We start from the raw sequence: 26,094 nt of genomic DNA, 5'->3' as shown, positions 1-26,094 counted from the left end.
ATGGAACAGAAAGATTGATGATGGGAACAGTTTCTACATAGTCAATTAATCAAAATAGTAGATTCAATTCCAGATACATGGATGCCATTCCTAAGCCATCGAAAATAAATCTCTTTCTCTCTCTCTCAGTCCACTCAGTCATGTATTACCGTGAAATAATCCAGCATAGAATTTTCTCCTGTTTGCCTCTGTTTTATCAATTGTCAACTTTTCCTTATACACTCATATAAAAGAGAACTACAGGAGTAATTGACCCTCATACTCACTACTTGATATAAGCCAGGCCTGGAGCTCACTAACTAGCCCAGGCTGGCTTTGAACTCCCATGATCTTCCTGCCTTAGCCTCCACAGTACTGGGATTACAAGCATGAGCCCCCACACTCAGTTTTCACAACCAACTTCTGATAGTGTGTAGGTTTTTTTGTGTGTGTTTGTTTGTTTAAGATTTTAGTGACTTCTATTCACAGAGAAATTCACCTTGACTGACTTGACTTCAAATATGCATTTCTTGTGACCTGTATTCCAGTATCATTTGGCCTCTTCCTAGGCCATTTCTCCTAAGTTTCATGTACTAAGTCTTTTAACTTAAAATCTAGTAAGCAGGTCTGGAGAAACGGCTTAGTGGTTAAGGTGCTTGCCTGGGAAACCTAAGTACCTGGGTGGGTTCAATTCCCTAGTACCCACGTAAGCCAGATGCAAATGGTGATGCATGCATCTGGAGTTCATCTGCAGTGGCTAGAGGCCCTGGCATGCCCATTCATATTTTTTTTCTCTCTCTCTCTCATAAATAAATAAAAAACATTAAATCCATTAAGTAGTTGAGAACTTTAAAGGAAAGAGGAAAATGAATGTCATAAAACTATCAAGAAAGGAAAGGGGCTGGAGAGATGGCTCAGCAGTTAAGGTACTTGCCCAGAAAGACTTCCAACCAGAGTTCAATTCCCTAATACCCATGTAAAGCCAGATGCATAGTGGCACGTTTCTGGAGTTCGTTTGCAGTGGTTGGAGACCCTGGTTGCGCCCATTTTCTCTCTCTCTCTGCCAGGTGTGGTGGTGCATGCCTTTAATCCCAGCACTCAAGAGGCTAAGGTAGGTGGATCGCTATAAGTTCTAGGCCAGCCTATAACTTATAATAGAACTAGACTAATAGGCTAGTCTGGACTAGAACAAGACCTTACCTCAAAGAAAAAGAAAAATAAAGGGGCCAAAATTATAGAAGACAGAATGAACAGCATTAGCCCAAGAAAGAGCAATTGCACTTGTGAGTGTACTTGTGAGTGTTGTTCACTGGCTCCTCTCTGTTTTAATAGATATCCGTCCTGTATCACTATCTTGTGCAAATGAAGCCTTCTGATTTATTGAAGAAAATGGTCTTGAAGAAAAAGGCTGAACAACCAAATGGAACCATTGATGACAGTCTTCACTTAGAACTTGAAAAGCAGGTATCCTGGGCTAGATCCTAAAGTACATAGGAATAGAAAGTGAACAACATTTTTAATTTATTGCTGTCATGAAATTCTTCAGTAGACTTGAGAGTTGATGTAAAGGATAGTGACTTGCGTAGAAATCAGAAAGCCTGGTTTAAATGCACATCTTTTCTGTCCTTGACAACTTGTTTCAATCCTTATCTTTCCTAGGCAGTTTTGCCATTGGGTAAATGGGAATGTTAATTATGCTGTCTGTTTCATGGGTGTTAATTTTCTTCATTTCTCTCACAGGCATATTACCTGACGTATGTGCTTCTTCATTTAGTTGGGGAAGTTAGTTGTTCTCCCTCTCTTTCTTCTGGACAACGGGTAGGTGATGGTTATTGTGGTTATTCTAAATGTTGTTCTCTTGTAGAATGAATGAGAATATCTGTTAGGAGAAAACAAACGTTAACCTAACTCCAGAAATCCAGTGTGAACTGGAAACAAGAGCCATGGTACCTTACAACCATGTCAGAGTAACAAAAACTTTTAAGAATTTTTTTTTGTTGTTATTATTAGGACAGATCCTTACAACAGTATAATATATTCTTAAGATACCAAGGTCACCAAATGGACCAGCTTTCAGCCAGTTTATTCCCACCTCTCCTCACTTATTTCCCTTCTTACCTCTACTCGCTCTTGTGAGTGTATGTTTGGGGGGGTGTTACGTGTGGTGTATGCATCTGTGTATCCAGATGTGCATCTGCCATGCATGTCTGTTCAGAGGTCAGAGGAGAACTTTGGGTGTTTTCTATTGCTCATCTCCAGTCCTTGTTTTTGTTTTGAGACAGAGTCTCACTCTACCCCAGGCTGACTTGAGCACACAGAGATCTTCCTGCTTCGGTCTTTGTAAAGTGCTTTGTAAAAGCATGAAACCACCACACCTGGCTTTCTACTGAAGCTTCTTTTTTAATTTTAGAAATAACATTTGCCTTTAAAATTAAACTAATATTGAGCTGGAGAGATGGCTTAGTGGTTAAGGCACTGGCCTGCAAAGTCTAAGGGCCCAGGTTCAATTCCCCAGTACACATAAGCCAGATGCACAAGGTGGTGTTTGTGTCTGTAGTTTGTTTGCAGTGTCCGGAGGCCTTGGCACACCGATTCTCTCTGTCTGCCTCTTTCCCTCTCACTCTCTCCAATAAATAAGTAAAATGTTTTTTAAAAAATAAACTAGGGCTGAAGTGATGATGGCTTAGCAGTTAAGGCATTTGCCTGCGAAGCCTAAGGACCCAGGTTCAGTTCTTCAGGTCCCATGTAAGTCAGATGTAGTGTATGCGTCTGGAGTTCTTTTGCAGTGGCTAGAGGCCCTGGCATGCCCATTTTCTCTCTGTCTCTGATAAATAAATAAAAATAAATCTTTTTTAAAAAAACTAAACTAGCCAGGCGTGGCAGCACACACTTTTACACGCCTTTAATCCCAGCACTTTGGAGACAGAGCTAGGAGGATCACTGAGTTTGAGACCACCCTGAGACTACATAGTGAAATACAGGTCAGCCTGGGCTACAGCTGGACCCTACCTCAAAAAACTTTAAAAAAATAAACTAATGTTAAATCAAGCTACTTCAAACATGCAGTTCTTAATTCTTTCTCCACAGTAAGATTTTCATCTTTAAACCAGGCGTAGTGGTGCACACCTTTAATCCCAGTACTTGGGAGGCAGAGGTAGGAGGATTGCTGTGAGTTCAAGACCACCCTGAGAACATAAGGTGAATTCCAGGTCAGCCTGGGCTAGAGTGACACCCTACCTCGAAAAAAATAAAAAGATTTTCATCTTTAATTGTTCTGTTGTTCCCATATTCATGGGGAAAGTTCTTATTTAATTCTTGTTTTATAGCTTACCTTTTATTTCAGTTCTTGGTATTATTGGGGCAGGAGGTTGAAGCAGGGTCTCATGTAGCCCAGTCGACCTCAAACCCACTATGTAGCCAAAGGATAGCCTTAAACTGTTGGGCCTCTAGTACAGGCATGGGCTATCACACCTAGCATTAATCTTATTTTAAAACCACTATCTTCTAGTCGTGATAGATGAGTTGTGTTCTGGTTTTGTGGGTTTTTTTGCAGGGAGCGGGGGCATGAGGTAGAGTCTCACTCTAGCCCACACTGACCTGGAATTCACTCTGTAGTCTCAGGCTAGCCTCAAACTCAAGTTGGTCATCCTACCTATGCCTCCCAAGTGCTGGGATTAAAGGTGTGCATCACCATACCTGGTTTGTTAAGAGTTTTTTAAATATTTTTATTTGTTTGTTTATTACAGAGGAAGAGACAGAGAGAGAGGGAGAGAGAGCAAGCGAGCATGAGTGTACCAGGCCCTCCAACTACATGTGCCACCTTGTGCATTTTCATGGGTACTAGGGAATTTAGCCTGGATCCTAGGCTTTCTTTGTAGGCATGTGCCTTAGCTGCTGAGCCATCTCTCCAGCCCAGGAATCTTTTTTTTTTTTTTTTTTTTTTTAACAGTGAGGTAGGGCCTCACTGTAGCTCAAGCTGACCTGAAATTCACTGTGTAGTCTCAGGGTGGCCTTGAACTCAAAGCGATCCTCCTACTTCTGCCTCCCAAGTGCTAGGATTAAAGGCATGCACCACCATGCCTGGCACCAAAAATCTTTTTGTTGTTGCTTAAGGTTTTTTGTTTTTTTTTTTATTTGAGAGAGAGATAGAAATAGGCAGAGGCAGAGGTAGGAGGACCGTTGTGAGTTTGAGGTCACCCTGAGACTACATAGTGATTTCCAGGTCAGCCTGAGCTAGAGTTAAACCCTACCTTGAAAAACCAAAAGGAAAAAGAAAAAAAGGGAAGGTACAGAGAGAGGGAATGGGCACACTAGGGCCTTTAGCCACTGTAAACAAACTCTAGATGCATGTGTCCCTTGTACATCTAGCTTATATGAGTCCTGGGGACTCGCAACCTGGGTCCTTTGGCTTCTCAGGCAAATGCCTTTACCACTAAGCCACCTCTCCAGCCCTTTTTTTTTTTTTTAATTTAATTTTTCCAAGAATGTTTGTTTTTGAGGTAGCATATCACTCTAGCCCAGACTGACCTGGAATTAGACAGCAATCCTCCTACCTCCTATCTCAGCTTCTGAAGTGCTGGAGTTAAAGGTCTGCACCATCACAACTGACAGAAAGAGTGCGTTCTGTTGTTGTTGTTGTTTTAAATTATTTATGTTCGTGTATATGTGTGTGTCTGTGTGTATGCCATAGTCCCAGAGTCTTTTGCCACTGCAAACAAATGCCAGACACATGTGTCACTTTTTGCATCTGACTTTATATAGGTGCTGGGGAATTGAACCCAGACTGATAGCCATTGCAAGCAAGTACCATTAGCCACTGAGGCATCTCCCCAGGCCCCCTTTTTGTTTGTTTTTATTTTTATTTATTTATTGGAGAGAGAGAGAGAATAGGCACACCAGAGCCTTCAGCTGCTGTGAACAAACTCAAGATACATGTGCCAACTTGTGCATCTGCCTATGTGGGTCCTGGGGAATTGAATCTGGGTCTTTTGGCTTCTCAGGCAAGTGCCTTTATCATCAAGCCATCTCTCCAGCCCCCTATTTTTATTTATTTATTTTTATTTTTATTTTTATTTTTTTCTTTTGAAGTAGGGTTTCACTCTAGTCCAGGCTATGCTGGAATTCACTGTGTAGACTCAGGGTAGCTTTGAACTCACAGTGATTCACCTACCTCTGCCTCCCGAGTGCTGGGATTAAAGGCATGTGCCACAATGCCCAGCTTTCTCCAGCCCAATTTTTATATTATTTTGGGGGGGTTTTGTTGTTGGGTTTTTTTGTTGTTGTTGTTTGTTTTTTAATTTTTCAAGGTAGGGTCTCCCTCTAGCCCAGGCTGACCTGGAATTCACTGTATAATGTATAGGGTGGCCTTGAACTCATGGTGATCCTCCTACATCTGCCTTCTATATGCTGGGATTAAAGGCATGTGCCACCATGCCCAGCTCTTATTATTTTTTTAATTTCTTTATTTGGGAGGGGAAAAGAGAGAGATAGCACAGGGCCTCCTAGAAACTGTAAACAAGCTTCCAGACCCATGTGCCACCTTGTGCATCTGGCTTATGTGGGCACTGGGGAATAGAACCTGGGTCCTTTGGCTTTGTAGGCAAATGCCTTAACTGCTAAATCATCTCTCTAGACCCTTTACTTTTTTATTTTTATTTTTTGTTTTTTTTTAATTTATTTATTTGACAGCGACAGAGAGAAAGAGGCAAAGAGAGAGAGAATGGGCGTGCCAGGCCTTCCAGCCACTGCACAGGAACTCCTAATGCATACACCCCCTTGTGCATCTGGCTAACTTGGGTCCTGGGGAATCAAGCCTTGAACCAGCATCCTTAGTCTTTACAGGCAAGCGCTTAACTGCTAAGCCATCTCTCCAGGCCCCCTTTACTTATAAAATTTTTTTAAAATTTATTTGCAAGCAGATAGAGAGAAGAGAGAGATAGTAGCCATACCAGGGCCTCCAACTACTGTAAACAAACTCCAGATCCATGTGTCACTGCGTCTGGATTTATGTGGATGCTGGGGAATCAAACCCAGGTCATTAGGCTTTATAGGCAAGTGCCTTAACCATTGGGCCATCTCTTCAGTGCCCCTTTTTTGGTTTTTGGCCCAGGCTGACCTGACATTCATTCTGTGGTCTCCAGCTGGCCTTGAATTCACAGTGATTTTCTTACCTCTGCCTCCTGAATGCTGGGATTAAAGTTGTGAGCCACCACACCGAGCCACAACTTTTGTTTCTTGAGATAAGATCACATTTAATACATGCTGGCCTCCAACTAGCTATGTAGCCAAGTATAGCCTTGAACTTCTGATCATTTGCCTCTACCTCCCTAGTGCTAGGATTCCAGCTGTGCCACCACACCAACTTCCTCTTCCTCTATCCCCATGTCACCAAATACTCTTCCATTGAGCTAAATCCCTATCACTCACACCATTTTTTTAATGGATTTTTTGTGGTAGGATCTCTCTCTATTCTAGGCTGACCTGTAATTCACCATGTAGTCTTGACTGGTCTCACACTCATAGTAATCTTCCTACCTCTGCCTCCTGAGTCCTGGGATTTAAAGACGTGTGCCACCATGCCCAGCCACACCAACTTTTATATGGTACTGGTGATTGAACCCAGGACATCATGCACTCTGCTAACTAAGCTACATCCCCAGCATAGTAGCAAAATATTTTTTTTAATTATTGTTGTTTATTTTTATTTGAGAGCGACAGACAGGAGAGAAAGAGGCAGATACATAGAGAATGGGTGCGCCAGGGCTTCCAGCCACTGCAGATAAACTCCAGATGCATGCACCATCTTGTGCCTCTGGCTTATGTGGGTCCTGTGAAAGTGAGGCTCGAGCCAAGATTCTTAGGCCATCTTCTAAGCCCTTCTGGAGCTATTATTATTATTTCATGGTGTTTTGTTTTTTTTTATTTTGTTTGGTTTTGGTTTTGGTTTTTTTTTTTTTTTTTTTTTTTTTTTAAATTTTTATTTATTTATTTATTTGAGAGCGACAGACACAGAGAGAAAGACAGATAGAGGGAGAGAGAGAGAATGGGCGCGCCAGGGCTTCTAGCCTCTGCAAACGAACTCCAGACGCATGCGCCCCCTTGTGCATCTGGCTAACGTGGGACCTGGGGAACCGAGCCTCGAACCAGGGTCCTTAGGCTTCACAGGCAAGCGCTTAACCGCTAAGCCATCTCTCCAGCCCTGGTTTTGGTTTTTTGAGGTAGGGTCTCACTCTAGGCCAGGATGACCTGGAACTCACTATGGAGTCTCAAGGTGGCCTCGAACTCACGGCAGTCCTCCCATCTCTGCTGCCGTAGTGCTGGGATTAAAGGCGTGAGCCATCACGCCCGGCTTTGTTTCAGTTTTTAATAGGCAGGCTCTTGTCCTGTTGTTAGGGTAATCTCAAACTCTGGGGCTCAAGCAATCCTGCTTCAGTCTCCTAAATAGCTGGGACTACAGAAATGTGTCACCACACTCAGCTCCTGTGTATATTTATATTTTTATTAAGTAGCTATATGCCATAACTCTTCTGTTCTCATAGAAATAACAATAGAACTGCCTCAGATAGATTTCTAAGCAGTTTAGTTGCTTTAACTACCTAGTTTCGTAGTTACTTTGTAGTACTTCAGAGTTGTTTTAATCATTGCATTTGTTCTCTTTGCACAGAAACACTTCATGCTACTCTGTGGGGCTTTGGAAAAGCATGTTAAGTGTGATATTAGGGAAGATGCAAGACTTTTTTACCGAACTAAAGTAAGTATACTTTCACGTCTTAATAAGTATTGTTTTTGTTGTTGCTTTATTTTATATTTGTTTACTTGCAAGAGACAGGGAGACAGGCAGACAGAGTGAAAGAGAATGGGCACACCAGGGCCTCCAGCCACTGCACAAAACTCCCGACATTATGTACCACATTGTGCATCTGGCTTATGTGAGTCCTAAGGATCTAACCTGGGTCCTTTGGCTTTGCAGGCATGCACTTTAACACCTAAGCCATCTCTATTGCCCTGTTGCCAAATTTTAATCACATTAATATTTAAGGAAGACTTAGATGTGGTAATGCATACCCAGAGTCCCAACACTTGGAAAGAGAATGCAAAAGGATCACAAATCCCAGGACCTTGTCTAAAGAAAAGGAAAATTTGAGCCAGGTGTGGTGGTGTATGCCTTTAATCTCACCACTTGGGAGGCAAAGGTAGGAGGATCACCATGAGTTCAGTGCCACCCTGAGACTTCTTAGTGAATTCCAGGTCTGCTTGGACTGCATCAAGATCCTACCTCGAAAAAAGAAAAAAAGGAAAAGGAAATTTGAGGAAGAGAAATAATCTCTCCTTCAGGGCTGGAGAGATGGCTTAGTAGTTAAGACACTTGCCTGCAAAGCCTAATGACCCATGTTTGACTTTAGATCCCACTTTAGCCAGACACACAAAGGTGAGGCAAGCACAAGGTAGTACATGTCCACTAGGTGGCACAAGCATCTGGATTTCGATTGCAGTGGCTGAGGCCCTGGCAGGCCAAATTCTCTCTCTAAAAATAAAATTAAAAATATACATATATGTGGGGGGGCTTAATATGTGATTAGTGGTAGGGTACTTGAGGCCCTTCATTAGATCCTCAGGGCCAGAAATAATCAATTAATTAATCCAGAGACCATCAAAAGGACTTTTAGGGTTTTTTGGTGTTTTTTTTTTTTAATTTATGGGTATGAACATTAAGAAAAGTGCTTACAGGGCAGTTTGGTGAGCATAATATATGCATCTAGCCAGACAACAACAGGCATTACCCTCCTAGGACTCATGACCTCCCATACCATAAGCTTTTGACTAGGTTTTCAGGCATGTATTCCTTACCATGGAGTGAGCTTTCAGTCCAGTTAGAAAGTGGAAGGTTTCCCCCATAACAGACATGCCACTGTTGCACCTGTTGGCTCATTTGGCCTGGCTGGCCAAACTTAAGGCTTGTAGTGTCCATTGTTGATCTCAACTGATGACCTCTCTCTCCCATAGGGATGCATACAATATAGCTTTTTCCAGCTTTCTGTCAGCTAGTCCACAGGAAGGGGGTTTTCAGCTCAGCTCCAACTTCATTTCTCAGTAACCTTATAGCCCAAGCATGTGGAGTCTTCAGCAAAAGCATCTATCTATTTATTTCTGATGGGAAACCAAGACCTTGGCAACAGCCTGACTTTTAGTTTTTGAGGTAGGGTCTCACTCTCAAAAGGCCTTTTATTTTATTTTATTTATTTATTTTTAATTTTTTTTGTTTATATTTATTTATTTATTTATTTATTTATTTATTTATTTATTTATTTGAAAGCAACAGACACAGAGAGAGATGGAGAAGGGCAGATAGAGAGAGAATGGGCGCGCCAGGGCCTCCAGCCACTGCAAACAAACTCCAGACGCGTGAGCCCCCTTGTGCATCTGGCTAACGTGGGTCCTGGAGAATCAAGCCTCGAACTGGGGTCCTTAGGCTTCACAGGCAAGTGCTTAACTGCTAAGCCATCTCTCCAGCCCCCTCCTTTTAAATTAATTTATTTATTTGAGAGCGACAGACAGATAAAGAGGCAGATAGAGAGAGAGAGAATGGGCAAACCAGGGCCTCCAGCCACTGCAAAAGGACTTGTAGTTTTTGAGGTAGGGTCTCACTCTCAAAAGGCCTTTCTTTATTTTTTATTTATTTTATTTTTTAAATTTATTTATTTGAGAGCAACAGAGAGAGAGAAAGAGGCAGATAGAGAGGGAGAATGGGCACACCACAGCCTCCAGCCACTACAAATGAACTCCTGACGCATGCGCCCCCTTGTGCATCTGGCTAATGTGGGTCCTAGGGAATGGAGCCTTGAACTGGGGTCCTTAGGCTTCACAGGCAAGCACTTAACTGCTAAGCCATCTCTCCAGCCCAAAAGGCGTTTTTTTAGACAGTCTCACTATATAGTCCAGGTTTCCTTTTTTTTTTTTAATTTTTAATTTATTTATTTGCAAGCAGAGAGAGAGAAGAGAGACAGAGAATGGGCACACCGGGGCCTTTAGCCACTGCAAACAAACTCCAGATGTGTTTGTCCCTTGTGCATCTGGCTTACGTGGGTCCTGGGGAACTTGGGTCATTTGGCTTCACAGGCAAATGCCTTAACTGCTAAGCCGTCTTTTCATCCCTCCTTTTTTGTTTGTTTTTTGTTTTTCGAGGTAGAGTCTCACTCTTGCCCAGGCTGACCTGGAATTCACTATGTAGTCCCAGGGTGGCCTAGAACTCTTTGTGATCCTCCTATCTCTGCCTCCCACGTGCTGAGATTAAAGGTGTGCACAACCATGGCCAGCTGCCTTGAACTCTTGATCTTCTCTCTACCTCCTTAGTACTGGTATACAGGCCAGTCTAGACTTTAACAGCAGCTCAGCTTCTGCTCAGTATTTGTAGCTAGATTGAAGTGCAAGTAAAAGTCTCAAAGCAAACAAGTTGTTAACTTTTTGTTTGAAATTCCTGACACCCAAAGAGAAAAAAAAATTTCAGTACTTTAGGGACTTTGTAGTTTGTTTTTTACCACTGTACAAATTATTATTATCATTATTTACTTATTTATTGAGAGAGAAAATGGGCATTCCAAGGCTTCCAGAATTGTAGGCAAATTCCAGATGTATGCACCACCTAATGTGTCTGGCTTACCTCGGTTCTGAGGAGTCAAACCTGGGTCCTCCAGCTTTGCAGGCAAGCACTTTAACTGCTGAGCCATCTCTGCAGTCCCCATTGTACAAATTAAAACGCCTTAAGCTTAGTATAGCTTCAAAGATTGAAGCATTATTGAAATACAGAAATAATCATGAAACAGTATTTATGAAATTTCATGATGGTTGACAAATTTAATTTTTTTTTTTTTTCAAGGTAGGGTCTCACTCTAGCTCAGGCTGACCTGGAATTTACTATGTAGCCTCAGGGTGGCCTCAAACTTGTGGTGATCCTTCTACCTTTGCCTCCCAAGTGCTGGGATTCTGCCACCACGACTGGCTAATGTTATTTTTATTTATTTATTTTGAGAGAGAGAGAGATACAGAAATAGGCAGGGAGAGAGAGAGAATGGGTGCACCAGGGTCTCCAGCCAATGCAAATGAACTCCAGATGTGTGTGCCCCTTTGTGCATCTAGCTTATGTGGGTCCTGGGTAGTCGAAACTGGGTCCTTTGGCTTTGCAGGCAAGTACCTTAACCACTAAGCCATCTCTCCAGCCCATATATTTTTTAATTTTTATTTAACTATTTATTTTTGTATTTTTGAGATGGGGTCTCACGCTAGCTCAGGCTGACCTGGAATTCACTATGTAGTCTTAGGGTGGTCTCAAACTCATGACGATCCTCCTACCTCTGCCTCCCAAGTGCTGGGATTAAAGTTGTGCGCCACCACGTCCAGCCCAAGTTTTTCTTATAGTGAAGAAATAGAATGTGTTACAGGAAGGACTTTGAAATGTAAGTTCTATACCTATCTTGAGTTCTAGGATGAAAATGCATCAATAAGCTGCTAAATTTTTTTTTTGAAACAAAAGATTTTTTTTTATATTCTCAAAGGTATTAGAAAAATAAAATTAATGAGCATGTGGTAGGAAAGCAACTTTAGTATTAATAGAATGATTTGAGTTTTTCCTGAAATCTAAAATTAAACATTTATTTATGTATTTATTTCTAAAATTAAACACTTTTTAGAAAGGTATAAAGAATTTTTGAAGCTAGCCATAGTGGCACACGTCTTTAATCCCAGCACTTGGGAGGCAGAGGTAGGAGGATCGTCATGAGTTCAAGGCTACCATGAGACTACATAGTGAATTCCAGGTCAGCCTGGGCTAAAACGAGACCCTACCTTGAAAAATCATAAAAAAGAAAAAAGAAAAATCTTTGTCATAGTACTCTTTAAATTTTTTTATTGTATAGATTTTTTTTTTTTTTTTTTTTTTGAGGTAGGGTCTCGTTTTAGCCCAGGCTGACCTTGAATTCACTATGCAGTTTCAGAGTAGCCTTCAACTCACAATGATCCTCTTACCTCTGCCTCCTGAGTGCTGGAATTAAAGATGTGCACCACGACACCAGTCTAAATTCCTTTTTGGCTTCTGGTGTTTGGGTAGTGTTGCAGTCAGCTTTGCGTTGCTGGCAAAAAACACTGCCAAGAACAAGCTTTTGGGGAGAAAGGTTTTATTTTGGCTTTCAGACTCTTAGGGAAACTCCACAATGGCAAGGGAAAGCAATGGCATTAGCAGAGAATGGAAATCACCTCTTAGCCAACACCAGGTGGGCAATAGCAGCAGGAGAGAGTGCCAAACACTGGCAAGGGGAAGCTGGCTGTTACACCCATAAGCCTGCCCCCAACAACACACAGCCTCCAAGAGGCTCTAATTCCCAAATTTCCACCAGCTGGGGACACCTGAATCAAACCACCACAAGTAGTAATTAAATATAACTTTCAATTGAGTGTGGTGGCCCACACCATTAATCCCAGCACTTGGGAAGTAGAGGTAGGAGAATCACTGTGAGTTCAAGGCCAGCCTGGGACTACAGGGTGTGTTCCAGGTCAGCCTGGGCTAGAGCGAGACCCTACCTCAAAAATAAAATAAAATAGGTCTTGGCAAAGACTTTCTAAATACAACCCCAATTGCTCAGGCAATAAAACCACAGATTAACCACTGGGACCTAATGAAATTACAAAGATTTTGCACCGCAAAGGACACAGTGAAAAAAGCAAAGAGGCAACCTACAGAATGGGAAAAAATCTTCGCCAGCTATATATCTGATAAAGGATTAATATCTAGGATATACAAAGAACTCAAAAAGTTAACTAATAAGGAATCAAACAGGCCAATCAAAAAATGGGCTAAGGAGCTAAATAGAGAGTTCTCAAAGGAAGAAATACGAATGGCATATAAGCACCTAAAAAAATGTTCTACGTCACTAGTCATCAGGGAAATGCAGATTAAAACTACATTGAGATTCCATCTCACTCCTGTCAGATTGGCCACCATCATGAAAACAAATGATCATAAATGTTGGCGGGGATGTGGAAAAAAAGGAACCCTTCTGCACTGCTGGTGGGAATGCAATCTGGTCCAGCCATTGTGGAAAACAGTGTGGAGGTTCCTAAAGCAGCTAGAGATTGATCTACCATATGACCCAGCTATAGCACTCCTAGGCATATATCCAAAGGACTCATCTCATTTCCTTAGAAGTACATGCTCAACCATGTTTATTGCTGCTCAATTTATAATAGCTGGGAAATGGAACCAGCCTAGATGTCCCTCAACAGATGAGTGGATAATGAAGATGTGGTACATTTATACAATGGAGTTCTACTCAGCGGTAAAGAAAAATGAAGTTATGAAATTTGCAGAAAAATGGATGGACCTGGAAAGTATTATACTAAGTCAGGTAACCCAGGCCCAGAAAGCCAAGCGCCACATGTTCTCCCTCATATGGGGATCCTAGCTACAGATGACTGGGCTTCTGTGTGAGAATGAAAATACTTAGTAGCAGAGGCCAGTAAGTTGAAAAGGAGACATAAAGGGTGGAGAAAGGAAGGGAGGAGGATACTTAATAGGTTGATATTGTATATATGTAATTACAATGATTGTAATGGGGAGGTAATATGATTGAGAATGGAATTTCAAACGGGAAAGTGTGGGGGTGGGGAGGGAGGGAATTACCATGGGATATATTTTATAATCATGGAAAATGTTAATAAAAATTAAAAAAAAAAAAAATAAAAAAAAAAAAATAAAAAATAAAATAAAATAAAAGATTTACATATTATTTCACAAAAACAGAGAGGAGTAGCAGGGCTTCTGGTAACATGGAAATAACCAGTTGGCAAATATTTTTTGTTAAGCCTTTTGGAGACAACTGTGGTAAACCTAGAAATGACCAAACCCTTGGGCCCTATAACACAGTTCACCTTTCAACTTATCTAACTGTGTGTTGAAAAGCTAGAGAGCCCAGCCAGGTATGGTGGCACATGCTGTTAATTCTAGCACTTGGGAGGCTGAGGGAAAAGTATCACTGTGAGTTTGAGGCCAGTCTGGGCTACAGAGTGAGTTCCAGGTCAGCCTGGGCTAGAATGATAACCTGCTTCAAAAAAAAATAAGCTGAGCATGGTGGTGCACACCTTTAATCCCAACACTTGGGTGGCAGAGATAGGAAGATCACATGAGTTCCAGGCCACCCTGACACTACATAGTGAAATCTGGGTCAGCCCGAGCTAAAGTGAAACCTTACCTCAAATAACAGGGGGGAAAAATGCTAGAGAGAAGAAAATACAAATTCTTTGAAGGCAGGGTGGTAATTTTTCTGGATTTTCTTCAATAACTAATAGGAAGCTAGGCATGGTAATACATGCCTATAATCCCAGCACACAGAGGCAGGAAGATAACTATAAGTTTGAGGCCAGCCAGGGCTTCATCAAGAAAACTTGTCAGGGCTGGAGAGATAGCTTAGCAATTAAGGTGCTTGCCTGCAAAGCCAAGGGACCCAGGTTCAACTCCCCAGGACCCATGTAAGCCAGATGCACAAAGGGCTCACACATCTGGAGTTTGTTTGCAGTTCGTTGTCATGCCCATTCTCTCTCTCTCTCTCCCCCTGTTTCTCTATCTCTCTCTCTCAAATAAGTAAATAAAAATATTTTTTTAAAAAGAAAACCTGTCAGCCGATCAATCAATAGGAAACTTAAGTTATAAGCATGGATAGTTTAGATTAACAATGTTTAGGGGGCATGGAGAGATTGCTCATTGGTTAAGGCACTTGCCTGCAAAGCCTAACAACCCAAGTTTGATTCCCTAGTACTCATATAAAGACAGATACAAGAGGTAGTGCCTGCATCTGGAGTTTGTTTGCAGCATCTGGAGGTCCTGGCATACCTATTCTTTCTCTCTCTCTTCTGGGCCTGGTAGTACATGCCTTTAATCCCAACCAAGGTAGGAAGATCACTGTGAGTTCAAGGCCAGCCTGAGACTACATAGTAAATTCCAGGTTATCTTTGGCTAGAGCAAGAACCTACATCAAAAAAACAAAACAGGGCTGGACAGATGGCTTAGCACTTAAGGTATTTGCCTGCAAAGCCAAAGGACCCCGTTCTATTCCCCCTGACTCACATAAGCCAGATGCACAAGAGGCACATGCATCTGGAGCCCGTTTACAGTGGCTGGAGGCCCCAACATGCCCATTCTCACCCCCCTCCTCCTCCTCCTTCTTTCTCTTTCTCAAATAAATAAATAAATAAAATATTTTTTTAAAAAAATGGAGCCGGGGGCTGGAGAGATGGCTTAGCGGTTAAGCGCTTGCCTGTGAAGCCTAAGGACCTCGGTTCGAGGCTCGGTTCCCCAGGTCCCACGTTAGCCAGATGCACAAGGGGGCGCACGCGTCTGGAGTTCATTTGCAGTGGCTGGAAGCCCTGGCGCGCCCATTCTCTCTCTCTCCCTCTAGCTGTCTTTCTCTCTATGTCTGTCGCTCTCAAATAACTAAATAAAAAGTGAACAAAAAATATTTAAAAAAAAAAAAATGGAGCCGGGTATGGTGGTACACGCCTTTAATCCCAGCATTCAGGAGGCAGAGGTAGGAGGATTGTCATGAGTTCAAGGCCACCCTGAGTCTACAAAGTAAATTCCAAGTCAGCCTGGGCTAGAGTAAGATCCTACCTCGAAAATCCAAAATAAATAAATAAAACGTTTTATTTATTTGCAAGTAGAGAGAGAGGCAGGCGAACAAACTCCAGATGCATGTACCATTTTATGCATCTGGCTTTATGCGGACACTGGGGAATTAAACCTGGGTCCTTAGGCTTAGCAGTCAAGCACCTTAATCACTAAGCCATTTCTCTAGCCCTAAAGATTAAATTTTAAAACGTGTTTAAGGTTATGGTGATAAAGGAAAGTTTATTAATTGCAATAATTTGAAAGCCCCTACAAAAGATAAGTAGTTTTTTTGTCTTGAAAAAAAAATCTAATTGAATTTTTTTAGGCTATTGTGTGGATATGAGCCTATGATAACATTGTTTTATCAAGGTAGGGTCTTGCTCTAACCCCAGCTGACCTGAAATTCACTGTGTAGTCTCAGATGGTCTTGAACTCATAGTGATCCTCCTACCTCTGCCTCCCAAATGCTGGGATTAAAGGTGTGTGCCACCCCACCCAGCTCTACAATAACTATTTCTTTTTGTTTTGTTTTTGAGATAGTGTCTCAGGTAGCTCAGGCTGGGCTAACACACACTCTGTGTAGCTGAGGGTGGCCTTGAACTTTTTATTCTCGTACTTCTACCTCCCCAGTCCTGAGATTATAGATATGTGCCACTGTGCTGGGAATTAAAGCTTCATGCATACTAGGCAAGCACTCTACCACTGAGCTACATCGCCAGTCTGTTTTTCTTTTACTTTTTTAAAAAAATATTTTCTTTATTTACCTGAGAGAAAGAGAGAGAGAGAGAAGGGGTGTGTCAGGACATCCAGCCACTGCAAATGAACTCCAGACACATGCACCACCTTTGCATCTTGGCTTTCTGTGGGTACTGGGGGATCAAACCTAGGTCCTTAGGCTTCACAGGCAAGCTCCTTAACCACTAAGCCATTTCTCCAGCCCCGTTCTTTTACTTTTTGAGGCAGGGTTTCACACAGTATCCCAGGTGCCTTAAACTTTGGCAAGTTTAAGGCAGTCCTTTGTGCCCTAAATACTGGGATCCCTGGTGTGTACTCCACACCCAGCAGCTATGAGCTCTGTTGTATCAAGTGTTGATTTGTTTATAGGTGAAGATATTTTGAACTGATCTTTTTTTCTCCTTTTTGTTATTTTTAAGGTGAAAGACTTGGTTGCCCGGATACATGGAAAATGGCAGGAAATTATCCAGAACTGTCGACCAACTCAGGTGTCATTTTATTAAACAATTTGATTATTTTTAATAGTTGTGCTATTTGGTATTCTTTATACTGTTTAAAATGAAGGATAGCAGAGCACTAACTTCCAAACATCTTAGGATAAATTGACAATTCCACTGTGATCCATGGTTGTGTATGATTTTTAGCTTTTGTTTGCTTTATATTCATATTCAGAAGTGGTTACACCCACTTGAAAGTGTTACACTGTATAAAGTGAATGGAATTTTGTGAGGAACACTTTTTAGTCTTTTATTGAGATAAAATATGCATTATACAGGCTGGAGAGATGGCTTAGTGGTAAAGGCACTTGCCTGTAAAGCCTAAGGACCCAGGTTCAATTCTTCAGATCCCTTGTAAGCCAGATGCACATGGTGACACATGCATCTGGAGTTTGTTTGCAGTGGCTAGAGGCCCTGGTACACCCATTCTCTCTCTCTCTCACTCTCTCTCTGTCTTTCTCTCTCCCTCTTTCTCAAATAAATTTTAAAAAACATTTAGCCAGGTGTGGTGGCACACGGCATTCGGGAGGCAGAGGTAAGTGGATCTCCATGAGTTCGAGGTCACCCTGAGACTACATAGTTAATTTCGGGTCAGCCTGGACCAGAGAGATCCTACCTTGAAAAAAGAAAAAAAAAATTTTTTTTCAAGATTTAAATATATATATATATATGTATGTATGTATGTATTATACAAATTATACATTTCACCCACGTAAAGGATATGATGGTTGTTAGTATGTCCACAAAACTATACATAGCATCCCCACAATTTAACTTTAGCATTCACTTCCCATTCCTCTACTACCTTCATTCCTCTCCTCATTTCCCTTAAGCCTTAAGCAAACACTAGCCTACTTTCTATATAGACTTGAGGTATTTCCTATATATCAGATAGTAGTTTCTTTTACCTAACAGATTAGTGAATCCATATGGTAATATATAACTGTATGGATGTATCACAGTTAATTTATCTACTTATTACTGACTTTGTAGCTGAGAATGATCTCAACAGCTGATCCTCCTGCCTCTACTACTGAGTGTTGAGATTGCAAACATGCACCACCGTGCCCAGTTTATGCAGTGCTGAGGATCAAATCCAGAGCCTTGTGCATGCTAGGCAAGCACTCTATCAACGAAGCTAAATCCCAACCCCTAAGAAACTGCCAGACTGTTTTATACAGAAACTGAACCATTTTACATACCCACCAGAATATATGAGGATTCTGATGTCTCCACCTTTTTCCCAAGTATCCAAGTATTATTATATCTGTCTTTATTTTTATTTTTTATTTTTGACACAAAGCCATAGTAGGATTGGGAGTTAGAATCTCATTGTAGGTTTAATTTTTTTTTCTCAATTTTTATTAACATTTTCCATGATTATAAAAAATTCCCATGGTAATACCCTCCCTCCCACCCCCCACTTTTCCCTTTGAAATTCCATTCTCCGTCATATCCCCTCCCCATCTTAATCAGTCTCTCTTTAATTTTGATGTCATGATCTTTTCCTCCTCTTATGATGGTCTTGTGTAGGTAGTGTCAGGCATTGTGAGGTCATGGATATTGAGGCCATTTTGTGTCTGGAGGAGCATGTTGTAAGGAGTCCTACCCTTCCTTTGGCTCTTACATTCTTTCTGCCACCTCTTCCGCATTAGACCCTGAGCCTTGGAAGGTGTGATCGAGAGGTTACTCAGTACTCCAGTCACTTCTTTCCAGCATTATGATACCTTCTAAGTCGTCCCAAGGTTACTGCCATCTGAAGAGTGAAGATTCTCTACCCAAAGTGAGAGTAGCATTAATATAAGGGTATGAATATTAAGAGAAGTGCTTACTGGGCAGTTTGATAAGCATAGTATATACATCTTTCCAGACATCAGCAGATGTTACACCCCTAGGGCTCATGACTACCCCTGTTTTAAGTTTTCAGTATCAGGGATGTATTCCCTCACCCATGGAGCAGGCCTCCAGTCCAATTAGAGGGCAGTTGGTTTCCACCATGACAGACGTGCCACTATTGCACCCATTGGCTCATTTGGCCTGGCTGGCCAATTATAAGGCTTGCAATGTCCCTGTTGAGTATCTTCACTGGTGGTATGTCTTTCTCCCATTGAACTACATGTAGAATGGCTTCTTCCAGCTTTCTGTCAGCTGGTCTACATGGAGGAGGTTATCAGCTCAGTTCCAGGAGGATTTCTCAGTGGCCTTGCAGTCCAAGTATGTGGAGTCTTCAGCAATAGGGTCTTACCATCTATTCCTAATTTTTATTTCTGCAATAATTAATGATGTTGAACATCTTCTTATATGCTTACTGGCAACTTATATAGCTTCTTAGGAAAAACTCTCTTCATACCCATTTGCCATTTAGCTTTTTTGTTGTTGTCGTTATTTTGTTTTCTTTTTTCAAGGTAGGGTTTCACTGTTGCACAGGCTGACTTGGATTCACTATGTAGTCTCAGGGTGGCCTTGAACTCATGCTGATTCTCCTACCTCTGCCTTCCATGTGCTAGGATTAAAGGCATGCAGCACCATCTGGCTTCTTTGGCTTTTTGTTTGTTTGGTTTTGGTTTTTTGAGGTAGGGTTTCACTCTAGCTCAGGCTGACCTGGAAGTCACTATGTAGTCTCAGGGTGGCCTTGAACTCATAGTGATCCTCCTACCTGTCTGCCTCCCAAGTGCTGGGATTAAAGGTGTGCGCCACCACACCTGGCTTCTTTGGCAATTTTTAAATGGTGGTGTCTATTTTATTATTGAGTAGTAAGAATTCTTCCATGTATTCTGGATACAAGTCACTTTGTTTTGAAGGGAGGTGGGTGAGTATATTGGTTGAAACAGTTTTGCTCTGTAGCTCAGGCTGACCTGGAACTTACTATGTAGGCCAGGGTTGCCTCAAACTCATAGTGATCTTCCTACCTCTCAGCCTCCTGAATGCTAAGATTGCAGGTGAGTCACTACTCCCAGTTTAAGTCCCTTATATATGATTTGTATGTGTCTTCTCCTAGTCTCTATTGTCTTTTTAAAAAATATTTATTTTTTTGTTTGAGAGAGGTGTGTCAGGGCTTTCAGCCACTGTAAACGAACTCCAGATTCATGAGCCTCCTTAACCACTAAAGCCATCTTTTCCAGTTCTCTTTTCATCTTTAAAAAAAAAATTATTTTTATTTATTTGCAAGTGAAGAAAATGTGTAAGCATACCAGATGTAATTGCCACTGCAAATGAACTACAGGCATATGTGCCACTTTGTGCATCTGACTTTATGTGGGTACTGGGAAATTGAACCCTGGGCCAGCATGCTTTACAAGCAAGCACCTTGAACTGCTGAGCCATCTCTCTAGCCATCTTTAAACTATGTTAATGGTACCATTTGTAGCATAAAACTTTTGCAATTTGTTTCTTTCTTTGTCACTGTAGGCTTTTGCTGTCATATCTAAGAACCCTTTGCCCAAGGCCTAAGAGGAACATTTTTTAATGCCTGCTTTTAAGTTTGCAATGCTATTTATGTATCAGCGCTATCTGATAATTATCTAAAATAATGCTTTTCAAACTGTGGATTCTGGTTCATTAGTTTTAGAGTGAAACCTGAGATACTCCTCCTCATGTTTTTAGCAAGTTAATTGGTACCAGTGTTACTGTCCAAAAACTAACCTCTGAGTAGCCAGTGCCTAGAAGTTGCTTATATTTCATGGCAACACAGGGACACTAAATATTAATAGGAAAAGCAGTCTCACTACTTTACATTTTCACTCTTGTTGGTATCTTTCCTTCTTTGGTGTTTTTGTTTTGTTTTGTTTTGTTTTGTTTTGTTTTGTTTTTTTGAGGTAATGTCTCACTCTAGCCCAGGCTGACCTGAAATTCACTATGTAGTCTCAGGGTAGCCTTGAACTCACAGTGATCCTCCTACCTCTGCCTCCTCTGCTGGGATTAAAGGTGTGCCCCACCACACCTGGCTTTGTTGGTATCTTTCATGAGATATGCATTCCCTTTTAGAGAACTCTTTGATAAATCTTCAAATTATGCTTTGCTATTATTGGACCTCAAGATGCAATGTCTGTTCATTAGTTTGTTTTTATTTGTACATTGGTATGTGTGTAGGCATGCCAGTATATCTTGCCGCTGTAATCAGTGCCCATCTGGCTTTACATGGGTGGTGGGGAAATGAACCCAGGCTGGCAGGCTTTGCAAACAGGAACTTTTAGCCACTAAGGCATTTTCCCAGCCCCTGTTGTGGTATCTTTTGATAAAGGGTCTCATGTATTCCAGGCTGGCCACAAACTTCCTGTTTAGTTAAGGGTGACCTTCAATGCCTGATACACCTATCTCCACCTCCTTAGTGCTGGGATTATACACCACACCAGGTCACAAAATTTTATAAGAAATTTTGAGAGAAATCTACGTAATTTTGTTGCTTTCATTATCAAAGCTTGTTGGCTAATGTTAGTTCTGTAAGGATTAATTCATTATCTGATTACATTTTCCTTTATTCTGTTCTTTTCTCCTCCCTTTTGTAGGGGCAGCTTCATGACTTCTGGGTACCAGATTCTTAATAGAAGCTCTAGCAGCAAAGATAAGAACCAAGAGAAACGTATTTAGAGCCTTTCCAAGAGGACTAAAAGGAATTACTGTGGAATCTGATGGGATGCAGAGAAAATGCATAACAGATGTGCCACTCCAACACTGAGTGTGAAGCTGGTAATGAGGCAGATGTGAAATGTGACCTTATAAAAGAGCAGAGCCCTATAAAAGGGTAGGAATAGAAGCAGCTAGAAGTTACATATCTAACCTGCCTTTATTAGCTCCTCTTGTTAAATTTTAGGTGGTTATCTTTTTTTTAGGTAGTATTTATGGCACTTGGATAATCACAGAAAATAAGGAAGAAAAAGTTTGGACCAACTTGAGGAGTTGTACTTAGAAACCAAGACCAAGGTCCAGTTAGGATTAATTTTAGGATGCAAAGGGAAGGCTTATACCACTAGTAGTAAGAGTGGGTCTCTTCTGTAACTCTCTTAAAACACAGAAGGGTTCAGTCAGTGTATTTTCCTTCACTATTCAAGGTTATAAATCTAGTAGGTTTTTAAAACACATTAAATAATTAAGAAACAGACATTTAACATACTGTCAGATTTTCCAAAAAGGAAGAAATAAAGTAGTGACTGTGTTTTTAAAATGCCAAAACACTCATATATGGTTTGTTTTGGATTTCTTGAAAATGCATTTATTGTTTAAAATATTGGTTAAATCATAGAATCTTAGCTTAATCTTAGAATGCTGGCCCTTGGTAGTCAAATTACGGAAGTCTATTATAAGAGCTTAAAAATCTGGAAGTTTTCAAAACCTTGAGTATCCATGAGTATCTAGTTTGGCAGAGACCTTGATAGTGTTTAATTTTGGGACAGTGTGTGTGTGTGTGTGTGTGTGTGTGTGTGTGTACGCGCGCACGCGCGTGCTTGCACGCTTGTATCTTGAAGTTGTTGCACTTGAAAACCACAGCTGCTCTAAATTCTTTTAAACACTGGAAAGCCATCCTTTAGTTTAGATGGTAGAAGTTAGTAGAAATGCACACGCTAGTTTTAGCCCAAGGCCCTTTGTAACCTTTGGTAGTCACCGAGTCTTGATGACTGAATGTCCATTTTAGGAGGGTTTGTTTCCTGAAAGAGAATGTGTGTTTGCTTGGGCGACTGATTTCTCCTGAGCTCTCTAATGTCTGTAATTGGTGTATGGGGAAGAGAACAAAACAGGGCTTGATCTTTATGGTTTTAGAAAGGAGAAAATTAATTTCGAGAGCTAACTTTCTACCTCTAAATTGAGGCTTATCTTAAATTTATCATTTAAAATAGTATCAGCAACTTTTGAGCTCATGTCAGGCATTGGGCAGTTAGAGATTTTATAGGCAAGGCTAAATAAATCCAGTTTTTGAGAACCCAGGTTGAATGAGGCTCCAAGAGTCAGACCAACATAAGTTTTATTCTGTGCTGAGTTTACTGGTAAGAATATTATTATCTTGATACTACCTCTCAAGGGTATTGTTACAAAATGCCACTGTGGTTAAAGAGATAGATACAAAGAGTTCTATTTGACAGAAGCTTGAAACTCTGGCATCTATCTGCCCAACAATGGGGGCTTTCACTCTGTAATTTAATACCTTGTAGATACATTATTTGTGTGTAATTTTATAAGTGTTCATATTTTTCTCATTTTGCATTGTGTAAAGTGTACAAAATCTCAAAGTATAAAATTCTGCTTATATTGCTTGTAATTACAGTGTGTAAATATTTTCTAATCGTGTACATTGATGGGGACAAGTGGGTTATTCAGGTTTTTTTTTTTAAGTGACCCTTTTATATTGCAGTTTCAACAGATAACTGCCCATCAAATTTAAAGCCACTTTGATACATTTTTATTTAGCAGTTAAATTAAAATTCTATTTTTAATTGTAGTTATCCATTTAAAAAAAAAAAAAAAAACTTCATCTGTCCCTTTAAAATAAAAGGCCAGACATCAGTTTGGGCCCTTGTGTCTATGACTCTGGTAGAGGTCTTCAGTCTCCAGGTCATAGTCCAGTCTGTATTTTATTGGGGTTCTCATAGAAATTTTGTGATTCCCTTTTTAGCACAAGTAGTCCATGGTTTTTCTCCCAGATTAAGTATTTTCCATCACCCTCTTGGGTCCCCGTGCTTCATCTCCCTCCTGTTACTGCCTAGTGCACAAAATGGCAGAGAGGGAGAAAATGCTCATTGCACAGAGGACGTCAGGCCACTTTTGGACTTGACAACAAAGCTTGCACTGAGTGGTGGTGTGTTTGGCAATATTACTGTGCCAAAAATCACCATGTCTAATTTTCTTGATGTATGTCAAACTTATTACCCTTACTGCAAGCTGAAAATTAAGGTACTTGTAAGTGTTTATGCTTTTGTGTGTTACCTGTTTGCATTTTCTAACATGCTTTCTTGTTATCAGAAAATATAACTGTAATGTGTTAAATGAAGAGGCTCTCCATGCACAAAACACATCTATGTAGTAGTGAAGTAACAGCGTGTGTACATCTCTTGTCTATCTCCTGATGGTATGGTGCCTTGGTCACCTTTTGGAAGGTTGGCATTTTGTTTTTGTTTTGAAATGCAAGTAGTAGTTTGCTTTTGATTTCACACACACACAATAAAACATCCCCAGTAAGAGATAAATAATGTCATGTTACCGTCCAGGCTTTGTTGAAGCATTTGCATTTTTTTTAACCAAAATAGGTACAGTTGGTGGGGATTTGACCAGTAATAAAATTTGAAGTTTTTAAACCAAGAGGAATTTTTAAATTAAAAATGAGAATTTTGCTGGGCATGGTGGTGCACACCTTTGATCCCAGCACTTAGGAGGCACAGGTTAGGAGGATTGCCATGAGTTTGAGGCCACCCTGAGACTCCATAGTGAATTCCAGGTCAGCCTGGGTTAGAGGGAGACCCTACCTATTAAGAGAGAGAATTTTAAGAAATGATCATTAATACTCAGCTGAGTGGAGAGCTAGGGGATGACTGACCCAGGGTGTCTCTCAGTAGATGGGTACAGGTACTGGGTGTGTGGAGCATCAGCATGGTCTTGGTTACTTCCTGCTCACCAGCAGCGTCGGTGTACCGCGTTATCTGTGCTTTTGTTTTCCCTGGGCATTCCTGTGAGCCCGCTAATCTACCAGCTGTTAGGCTGTAAATGCAAATTTCCCTTTTATTTTTTTTTTTTTCTCTTAAAGATTTTATACTGCATCTCGTTTAAAGTCGTCTGAATGTTATATGTGTGTTATTAAAACTGCTTTTTCTCAGTTTAACTGTGTTTGGTAACATTTGTTTGAGAGTGGGGGTGGTTCAGTATCTGGAATGCCCTGTTTTTAAAATGATTTCCTCCTTTCTTCCTTGCTATGGATTCTCCAGCTTTTTAGCTTGATGGCTTTTGCTTCTGGAAAACATAAAGCCACAGCTGTCCACAGTTCACTTTGGAAAACTAGTTCATTTGCTGTATACTTTACAGTCAGGAATTTAGTTATCTCATTCTGACCTCATTCTCCATGTTCATTCAACAACAGTTGAGTACCTGCCTACATGTTAGGAGTTGGTGGTGGACAGCACAGAGCTCTCCTTAATCTTACCTGTTCATGTCCAGATGAAATAAAGATATTGATGTGGATTGTTCTAGAGGTCAGGACTAAGAAGAGGGATACCATACAATGCAGAGAAAGGGTTCTGGACCACATACAACCTGACAGAAAGATGGGGTTTGCAGTAGGTCAATTATGGGGAGACTGACACTTCACCAGAGAACTTAGGCGCTTTTAAGGCATTGTTGCCAGAAGCCTTGAGTTCCAGAACCATGCCAATATTTTTTTTCTCTTCCTTCTGACAAGCTAAGTTGAGGGAGACTACCTATCCATGACCACTTTTCTGATAGCAAGTTGGAAGGATTAGGGATGACAGCCAAGACAGAAGCAGTGACATTGGCTTAAAGTGCTCATTGCAGGATAGGCCACACAGCTTTGTCCAGGTTAAAGGAAAAAAGACCTAGAGACAGTTGCCCTAGGCTTGGCGTTACATCTCAGGTTTACCACACTAACCATTTGATCTAGTGCAAGTTAAACTGAGCCTTGGTTTTATCACCTGTTAAAAGGAGTAATAATATTTACTTCAGGGCTTGAAGACTGGCTGAATGAACTAATGCATGAGAAGTGTGCTCGGCAGTGCCTGGCATGCAGCAAGAGTGGAATAAATGCTGTTATTTAGCTCCAACTTGATCTTTCAGAAGACAAAATTGATTCTAAGCAGGCACCTGTGGTATGCTGACTCTAATCAGGTCTTATCTCCAAAGAGCTAGTTTAAAAGGTGGTCTGTTGCATCAGACTCAGGGAACTCCAAAGGATTCTCTGCCCAGCCATCTTCTTCTTTTTTTTTTTTTTTTTTTTTTTTTACTTTAAAAGACCAAATATGGGCTGGAGAAATGGCTTAGCGGTTAAAGTGCTTGCCTATGAAACCTAAGGACCCAGGTTCTATTTCCCAGGACCCACATAAGTGGGATGCAGAAAGTGATGCATGCATCTGGAGTTTGTCTGCAGTGACTTTCCCATTTTCTCTCTATCTGCCTGTCCCCCTTCTCTCAAATAAAATAAAATATTTAAAAATAAATTAAAAACCAAACATACAGCTGGGCGTGGTGGCACACACCTTTAATCCCAGCACTTGGGAGACAGAGGTGGGGGATTGCCGTGAG

At 41.0% G+C, this 26,094-nt stretch overlaps 1 protein-coding gene across 3 annotated transcripts in view; it reads left to right on the top strand.

The window, feature by feature from the left end:
* Positions 1–24,664, top strand: part of Slf2 (SMC5-SMC6 complex localization factor 2) — a 76,146-nt gene extending 51,482 nt beyond the window's left edge. For all 3 annotated transcript variants that reach the window (XM_045155764.1, XM_045155773.1, XM_045155774.1), the window contains 5 exons: positions 1,312–1,443; positions 1,720–1,797; positions 7,643–7,729; positions 16,783–16,851; positions 21,366–24,664. In XM_045155764.1, the coding sequence (XP_045011699.1) occupies positions 1,312–1,443; positions 1,720–1,797; positions 7,643–7,729; positions 16,783–16,851; positions 21,366–21,401 (402 nt within the window). In that variant the 3' untranslated portion in view covers positions 21,402–24,664. The remainder of the gene's footprint in view (positions 1–1,311; positions 1,444–1,719; positions 1,798–7,642; positions 7,730–16,782; positions 16,852–21,365) is intronic.
* The last annotated feature ends 1,430 nt before the right edge of the window (positions 24,665–26,094 follow it).

Source organism: Jaculus jaculus, chromosome 1 (genome assembly GCF_020740685.1).
Source record: "Jaculus jaculus isolate mJacJac1 chromosome 1, mJacJac1.mat.Y.cur, whole genome shotgun sequence".
Classification (NCBI taxonomy): domain Eukaryota; kingdom Metazoa; phylum Chordata; class Mammalia; order Rodentia; family Dipodidae; genus Jaculus; species Jaculus jaculus.
This window is presented reverse-complemented; position numbering and strand designations above follow the sequence as displayed.